Source organism: Sceloporus occidentalis, unplaced genomic scaffold (assembly GCF_023333645.1).
Source record: "Sceloporus occidentalis isolate IW3139 unplaced genomic scaffold, rSceOcc1.0.p SCAF_2, whole genome shotgun sequence".
NCBI lineage: Eukaryota > Metazoa > Chordata > Lepidosauria > Squamata > Phrynosomatidae > Sceloporus > Sceloporus occidentalis.
Window position 1 is genome coordinate 170078054 of NW_028316982.1, and position 8450 is coordinate 170086503.

Below are 8450 nucleotides of genomic sequence, written 5' to 3' on the forward strand. Positions count from 1 at the left end.
CAATAAATTTTCACTATGTACATATATACAAAAGGAAGGGGGAGGGTGAAGGGGGGTGGTGAAGGGGGGATGGCAGAGGGGGCAGGGAAGGGAAGCTGCTTCAGGGAGGGGGAGGAGGCGGTGGGGCGGGCAGCCGGCGGAGGAGTTCCTGGAGAGTCTCCTCCATGGAGGAGACTTTCTCTGCCAGCTTGTCCACCTTTGCTTCGAGAGCAGCGAACCTCCTCTCCGTCCGGTTCTCTGTGGGGGGAAAAGAAAGAAGATGGTTAGGGTCAGCCTGTGGAGCCCATCACCCACTCCCACAGGCAGGGTTTCTGGGTGCCCCCGCTCCCTTCCCTGGGTTCACCACTACACTTACCTTGCTGCCGGGCTTGGAGGACACGATCCAGGGCACTGGCATCGAGGGCCAAGTGCCCTGGCTGTCCTGGCAGGCGGCGGCTCGGCCCAGGCTCCTCTTCCTGCGCGACGGCGGCAGCAGCAAGGACATGAAGCCCTGCAAAAGGGGAAGGAAAGGCCCAAGTTACCATGCTGGCATGGCAGATAAGGGCACAAGTGTCGTGGGGGCTGCAGGCAGGCAACCCCCACCCCTCACCCTGGGGACCTACCTTCCGCCAGAGGAGCCTGCTCTGGCTGCGGAGGGGCCACAGCAGCTGGTCCTGGCTGTGGCCCACCCTCGGGGACATCCTCGTCCCCCGAGGATGGTGGAGAGGGCGACCTGGCAGGGTGCCCTCCCTCCCTCCGCCTCCGCCTCGGCCGCACGCCTGCAGAAGGGAAGAGGAGGGATGGCATTGGCACCATGCAGGAAGGAGAGGAGGGCAAGGGAAGGGTCAAGGAGGGGAGGACAGGGCATGGCAAGAGCTCTGACTTACCTGGAGGACGGCGATCTTCCGGTCTGGGCCGATCTCCCCTGATCCACAGGTCCTTCAGCCGCGAGAAGAATGGTGGCTGCCTGTCAACCGGGGGCGCCTCTCCGAAATCCTCAAGGGTTTCGAAGAACGCTGCCTTCAGAGTTTTAAATTTAACTCTACATTGGTGCAGCGTTCTTTGAAACCCTCGGTTTCGGAGGGCACGAGATGCCTCGAGGAAATGCCCCCGGTTGGGCTTGTTGGTGCTGGCCATCACCCTCCTCGCGGCTGCCTGTGGCATCAGGGAGTCCAGGAGGATCCCGACCTCTTCATCGGTCCAGTAGGCGATTCGGACCGGGACCCTCCTGCGTGGCTCTGCCATGTTGATCGCCGTCCTGGGGTCTTTCACAGTTGCGCACGGGTATATATGGGCACCTGTGGCTCTGGGCCGTTAGGCCACGGTGGTCCTAGGCCAATGAAAGCTTTCAGAGGAGCAGTTTGAATCTTTCCCCCAATAGATGCCCTCTGAGTACCCCATTGATACATTCAAATGGGCCATTAGGAAAGCTTGAATTTGAGGGAGATTGATACATTGTCAAAGGGGCAATTGGCAGTTGGAGCTGATGTATCTTTTTCACCCAGGAAAACAGGCGCCAGGAGACCTTTTGTGTGTGTGTGTTTGTGTGTGTCCCCCTCAGGCACGTGGCAAAACATGCCCACAGCACAGATCAGGAATGATAGGCAGACTCAAACTGTGGATAATGGGATACATTTATTCATGTGCTTATGCTATTACAGAACAATGCACTCTGACATCACAGATGATGGCACAGGAGCCATCCTTCAGATTCTCCTTGTCAGGAAAAAATCTGCCAGGGCATCCCTCACAGCCTCCCCTGCTGCCTTCTTGGCATTCTCTTCATCCCTTGTGATTGGTGCCGGGGCGGGCAGCACAAAACGGCGCCTATATCGCATGCCCTCATCCAGGACCCTGCCCTTGGTCTCACAGATGTTGTGCAGAATGACACATGATACCAGGATGGGCACCACGTTCTCCTCTACCACCAGGAGTGGGGCAGTGAGACAGCGCCATCTCGCCTTCAATCTGCCAAACGATCTTTCCACGGCCCCCCTGACGCGATTCAACTTCTTGTTGAAGATCTTCTGTCTGGGAGTGCGTGGGGTCTTAAAGGGTGTCATGAGCCATTTCCGAATGGGGTAGGCAGAGTCAGCCAGTATCAGGGGCCCGATCTGCTGGCCTCTGATGTTGATGCTGGGGTTCCCTTGCACATAGATGCCAGCCTCCATGGCCTCGTAGATGAGAGAATTCCGTGCCACCCTGGCATCGTGTGCTGACCCATGCCACCCGAGCTCCACGTCCACGAATCTTCCTGTGTGGTCACATGTCCCTTGCAGGATGACAGAATAGGAGCCCTTTCTGTTGACATAGGCATTCCTCAGCCCCAAGGGTGGTATGATCAGGCAGTGGCACCCGTCCATGAGGCCAACCACTTGTGGAAAGCCGCGGCGACCAAAGGCATCCATAATCTGTGGGGGAAAGGAAGGGAGAGAAACAGAGGAATTGAGATGACAACTCTTTTACACATGCGCAACTGCACCATAGCAAGAACAGCAAATGTACAGTGAGGGGGTGACACTTGACACAGAATACCACAGGGCTGCCAAAGATTAAAGGGAAGGTGGTGTGGCTGTCCCTACCTCACGTGCGTTCCCCAGGTACACGGTCCTTGACAGCAGCAGCTTCTCCATGGCCAGGGCAAACTCCACCACGATCTCCCCCACGGTGGCAACGCCAGTCCCAAACAGCGCTGCCGTCACAATATAGGTGGATTTGTGTGCCAGTGAAAAGACACCAATGGCCACTCTCTTCTCCACCGGGATGGCTTTCCTCATCACTGTGTCTGCCTTCTCCAGTTCTGGGCGCAGGATGCCCACAAGCCTGTGGAAGAGGGCACGGGGCATTCGGAAGAAATGCCTCCATTGCTCGTCAGACCATATGGTTGAGACAAAGTTGTCCCACAAGTCGTGCGATGCAGGGACCTGCCAGCATCGGCGGAGACGTGCCACTCTGGCCAGGGCCATGGCACCGCCAACAGTAGCCATATGAAGCGCTATGGCAGCCGCTGCCGTTCGCTGTTCTGTGCCATCATCATCATCACTGCTGCTGTCATCCAAGTCTACAGCTGTCATGGTGGTGGATGATGGGACCTCCATTGCAGTGGCAATGGAGGCGGAGGGGGCAGAGGAGGCAGGGAAGACGGCGGTGGCAGCGGCGACAGCTGTGGCTGTGCATTGCAGCTTCATTAAGACCACAGGGAACAAAGGAGAGGAGGCATCCATGATGCCAGTGGTGGCACTCGCAATGCGCAAGCGGGCAAGGATGCCAACACCAGCTGATCACCAGCTGGCAGGAGGCCACCTTTGTTCTTGGGCAGGGCGGGGAAAAAAGTTTAAAGGGACCTGGGCCCTTTAACGGTGCACATGCGCACTTTGCAGTTGGGAAAAGGGAACTTGCCGGCTGCTGGCTGACTGCCGCAGCTGCGCACTTCTCATGCGGCAAAAGAAAAAAAAAAGCCGCGGTTTGCGCCGCCCGTGCGGAAGCTGCTTCTCTTTTTGCAGCGTCCTCCGAGGCGGCCGTATGAAAGCTCCGGGTCCGAAATGGACCCAGGTGGGGCGTCTTCACTGCCCCCCGTGTGGAAGCTCCAACACCTGAAGCACGCCCCCGGGGCGGGCCGTCTGGAGGCTCCGTATTGAGCTGAATACACATCCAAGACGTCTTTCCCTGCCCGTCTGTAGCCCGCCATTGGCACTCTTTAGCTCAATGATACAGCTTTAGAAAGCTCTATCAGATCACATGTCTCTCAGTCATGCTTTGGTCACTGGCTTTTAATCCTGTTAATTTCTGCAACTGGATTCTCCAATAGAACAAAATAAAGGTGCTTTTAAATGAAAGGAAAAGATGACTACAAGAAAAATGGGGTATTTTTTATGTATGAAAGGTTTTAAAAATTGTGAAGTCAGACCTCTGTTATATGCAGGTAGGCAGGCTCCAAAGTTGGCAGACTTTGTAATGTCACACATAGTAGCAAAGACATTTGTTTAGTGACCTAAAAGGTGCTCAGAATTAATCTCATCTTATAAGGGTATTTTGTTAGTTTGCTTGTCTTGGTAGTGTTGACACATTCAGCTACCTCAAGATATATTCCAAGATCTCACTTGGACTCCAGATAAATTTGTGGATAAAAGCACCATGATACATATGGAGATTTAAGATATTTCCACTAGAGCTGGTGTGGGAGTGATGTGTCTCAGCAGCTATAGCCAGAATTACTAATGGTGAGGAAGGTTAGGAGTTGCAGTTTGACAACATTTGGAATTCCATATAATTCCCACCCCTGCATTAAAATCAGAATAATGAAATTTTGGCTGTATGTTTTATGTACTCTCTAGAACTCTCTACTTGGTCTTCTTCTTCCTTAAGAATGCTTGTGAATGACAGTTTATGAATGCTTTTAAATGCAGTGATTAAGTTTAAGAGTGAAATCTCTTAGTGCTAAAGCACCATTGAGTGGATGGCATTTGATCCTCCTTAAGAATAAGACCCAGCTAAGTAAAGGTCCCTGAGATTGTTAGTGTAGCTATTGTCAGATCCCCTATGTTGTGTGTCCTTCTGCCTAGTGATAGAAGTAAACTATTTTTCACTTTGCTAATGAATTAGTATACTATACGTGAGTGAAAGTTGGGAATTAACACTATGCTGTTGTACCTGAAAGAATGCACTGCCTTAAGGTCTTTGTTTTCACTTTAAAGGAAGATGTTTCTAACAGAGCTTGGAGGAGTGACTTTTTGAACTACAACTCCTTGAATGATGCAGCATGGCCAATGGAATGTAGTCCAAAAGAGTACCTTTCTCAAATTCTGAGAAATATCAGGCAGTTTCTACTGTAGGTTTAGGAGGCAGGATGGGCCTAGATGTGGTTTCACTGTCTTGTGCCCATTCTTGGTGCAGAAATCAAGGTGCTGTGTTGAGAATTGTTAACAAGGAGCTCTACTGTTTTTTAAGTTCAACTTCAGTAAGATCTGTATTGTTTTTGTTGTATTGCACATGAGAGAAAACTGATTTTTGCCCATTGACCAGGTTGAAGGGGCAGAGTATGAAGAACTTGTCCGCCTTCATAATTCAGTCTATGATCAAGCTGTTTCCTGGTTTACTTCTCTGAAGGACAACATGAAAGCTCAAATTCTAAACCACTTTGGGCCAATGCCGGGAAAAGAACATGAACCGCAGGTAAACATTATATCTCTTCAAAAAGAGAATGTCCTAAAATACAAATGAGGTGGAAATTGAAGAAATCTACTGCTGTAGATGTTGTGGGTATAAGCTCCCATCATCTACCTCTGGAGTTATAGCAGATTTAAGTGAGAATGAGTTCTGTCCTTTTGCCTGAGCTTTGCATACCTGGATGTGGAGACAGGGTGCATAGGACCTGCATGTGTAAGAGGCTCTGTGTGTTTGAAGGTGGCAGGACAAGGGAGGGTCTGTGTATATGTGTATTGCACACATGTAACCTACAGCCCATCACTTGTTGCTATTTGTATTCCTCAGGAGCAAAATGGTCGCTCACTTCTGCCTTAAAGGGCCTTACACATACCCAGATAGACATCCAGTGATAGTTTGTGTAGGGCAAAATATGAAGTTGATACACAGCAGGCCTCTTCCACCTGTTTGTCCAGTTATGATGGACAACTGTCTGCATGAGAGACCCCTCTTCCCTCTTAAAAAAAAGAAACGAAAAATAGATTCTGGAAAAGAGAATTTGAAATAGAGAAGCAGCAAAGATTTTTTGTTCCCCTTCTGTGTCTTCTCTACTATTGTTTCTATACTTTATGTTTAATAAGCCCCTGAGCTACTCAGGATTTCAGAGTGAAGACCCTTCACTTAATTTGGTAGCAACAGTGCTATGAAGGGTTCCTGTTTTATGATTTCCAAAAAGACATACCATACTCTTTTCTGGTAATTGATGGATTGTGTTCAGTTAGTACATGCCTCTAAGGTTTAAAAAGCCCCAAGAACCATAAAACAGAAGAACTTGATAACTACTTCATGCCACCAATAAATCTTACACATTTGACACTGCTTTAAGGTTCTCAAATTATTTCACATTTGAGTAAAAGTTAGAATCTCGACTTCTTTGGTCTGGTTGATTTGTTTCATTGACCTTTTCTTCATATTAACTTTTCTGAGACTGCAAATCATAGTGTATGCAGGCGTTCCACTTGTTGTATGTCACTACCAGCTATGCTGGTCTCAAGATTGCCTTTTTCTGCCTTACCAAATACATGTTCTCTCATCTGGGTTATGCCAACCTAAACATGGTAGGGATATGGCTTAGATAAGCATTCAGTTCTTTTTTTAAAATCAAAGGCTTATCTTAACTAAATAAGTACCAGTATTACAGTGTACCAGTTTGTTATTGCTATACTGTACCTTGTAAACATCTTGATATTTTCTCCATTTCTGTTCTGGCCCATTTTTGCCATTACAATTTTCTCTGTAGTGAGCAAAGATCCAAAAATGTAGCAGAATACTTCATAAGAGTGAGTGTTGGTTTTGTTTGTTATCTTTTGTAATAACTTATATTTCTGATTTCCAAAATATCATTACAGAAGGATAAGGGTCTGAGAACAGTGCTGAATGTTATCCCTTAGATTATTCTATAAATATTAGGACATTTTAGTTTATTTAGTACTGTCCTTCTAGACTTGCCTATAATAACATGTATACATAGAACCTTTTTTCTTTTCTTTTGCAGAGTAATCCCAGTGGTCCAGCTTGGTATTGGTGGCTGTTGGCAGTATTGCCACTGGAGAACAGGGCCCAATTGGCCATTCTTGCCATGACTTCACTTAAAGATCGTCTCATTGCCATACGACGTGTATTAATATTTGTGACACGCAAAAGACCCAGATGACACAGCCTTATTGATACTGAAAGCAACTGGTTTCAAATGCTCATAAGAAAGATGTTGGAGATGGAACAATTCTTCCTTTGAATGACACTGATCTGCTCATCTAATATTCACCATTCTTTGCACAACCTCTATCCAGTAGCTAACCAAGTATTCTGTGCCTATTGTCCTGGAGAAATCTGAGCCGAAGTTGTGCCACAATTGCAACATAGCCAATAGTAGTTGCAGTGGTTACTGCTCATAATGGATTGTCTATTTATTGTGATGAGATGACTGTGTCAGAAGCCCTGAAACGTCCCCAAAGCCCCAGTGGGGGGTTTGACTTCTATGTAGCAAGGGCACAGTGGATTAGAAACTGAGAATATGTATTACTAGAATCTTCTGTAAAGGTAGTCAGCTGAAGGAAAAATTCTCCAAAATGTCCTCTAAAAGAAGAATGCACAAAAGACAAGAGGTGTCAATGAACAGGACAACCTTTTAACTGCAGCATGTTGATATAACAATTGGTCTGTGAAGCTAAATTATACTTCCTGGACAAAATGTTGCCTTTCTAAGGATATCTCTCCAAAAGAAGAGCTGGTGAACAGCACTATATCTGATTATAATAACTTAATTCCTTGTGTTTGTAATTTGCATGCTGTATGTGATAAGAATATTATTTTGAAATATATCTAGGAAGGCTGTCCCCCCCCCCCCCTCCCCAGTCCATATATGAATAAGCTCCAACATCACCATATCACACTAGGGGGAAAGTTGCATATGGACAGCCTGGTCCTTTGTGTCGTGACCTGGAACCCTGCACACATGCAGATCCCATAGATTTCCTTCCCATGTTGGTTGGAATTACCTGTCTATGTGAAATGCTTTTCTCTACCATTGCAGCACTTGAGTATGTTGAGCTCCATTGCTGGATTATACCCAGAAGATGTTCTGATGCTCTACTGTGTTTATTTCAAATTATTCAGTGGCAAACTCACTATAGGCAGTGAGAAAATTAATTGCCATTTTAGATTACCCTTCATGTTAATTATGTATTTTTAAAAAACTTAAAACAGGTAAAATCTAGTTTCCACCTCACTCACAACTGCCATGCAAGACTAATCTGTTATTCTGGAACAGTGTTTCTTAGCACATTTTTTAAAAACCAAAACTTTTAATATTCCTCATCATGTACCGACCACTGTCTGTGCTTGGAGTCTTTGTCCTTGGTGACAATGTGAGAGGAGGCACAAACTGAACCTGTAAGGCAAATTTCAATGCAAGCTTAAACCAGGTGTTGTTTTCAATGTCTTGTTGGTTTTATAAAATATAGGTAATTGTATTTCATTGTGCTGATCCCTATGTTTTATTTTTTGTTGTTGTTGAAAAAAGGCATATTAGGAAGAAACTTTAGCAGTAAATATGAAATAGCAAAACACCTCCTAATGCAAACTTTGAGATCTCTAGATTTGTTGAAATAATTGTCCTAACAGGAAGGGAAATAACATTGGTTCGAATTTCAGGATGCTGCACAAACAGAAGGCAAACTGAAAGATTCTCGATCATGTGCAAATCATCTGGCAAGGTGAAATAGTGGCAATACCAAAATATTTTTAAAAGTGCCTCTTTTTTAAAATAG

The 8450-nt window shown here is 46.6% G+C and overlaps 3 protein-coding genes across 4 annotated transcripts in view; 1 reads left to right on the forward strand and 2 right to left on the reverse strand.

Annotated features, from left to right (window-relative positions):
• LOC149319305 (LON peptidase N-terminal domain and RING finger protein 2-like) overlaps positions 1–8193 on the forward strand; it is a 49718-nt gene extending 41525 nt beyond the window's left edge. The window contains exons 11-12 of the mRNA XM_089511434.1: positions 5002–5151; positions 6677–8193. Of these exons, the coding sequence (XP_089367560.1) occupies positions 5002–5151; positions 6677–6835 (309 nt within the window). The 3' untranslated portion in view covers positions 6836–8193. The remainder of the gene's footprint in view (positions 1–5001; positions 5152–6676) is intronic.
• Positions 29–1575, reverse strand: LOC149319307 (uncharacterized). Of its 2 annotated transcripts, XM_089511439.1 has the most exons (4): positions 867–1575; positions 603–758; positions 356–490; positions 29–237 (listed from the first exon to the last, which is right to left on the reverse strand). In XM_089511439.1, the coding sequence occupies exons 1-4, from the start codon at positions 1222–1224 to the stop codon at positions 101–103; spliced, it is 786 nt and encodes a 261-aa protein (XP_089367565.1). In that variant the 5' UTR covers positions 1225–1575; the 3' UTR covers positions 29–100. The 2 variants fall into 2 exon arrangements, with proteins under 2 accessions (XP_089367565.1, XP_089367564.1); XM_089511438.1 differs by having other exon boundaries at positions 603–1575.
• On the reverse strand, positions 1310–3571 carry LOC149319308 (uncharacterized). The gene is made up of 3 exons (XM_089513234.1): positions 2562–3571; positions 1878–2390; positions 1310–1324 (listed from the first exon to the last, which is right to left on the reverse strand). Exons 1-3 carry the CDS (start codon positions 3201–3203, stop codon positions 1310–1312), a joined length of 1170 nt encoding a protein of 389 aa, XP_089369360.1. The 5' UTR covers positions 3204–3571.
• Positions 8194–8450: the final 257 nt, after the last annotated feature.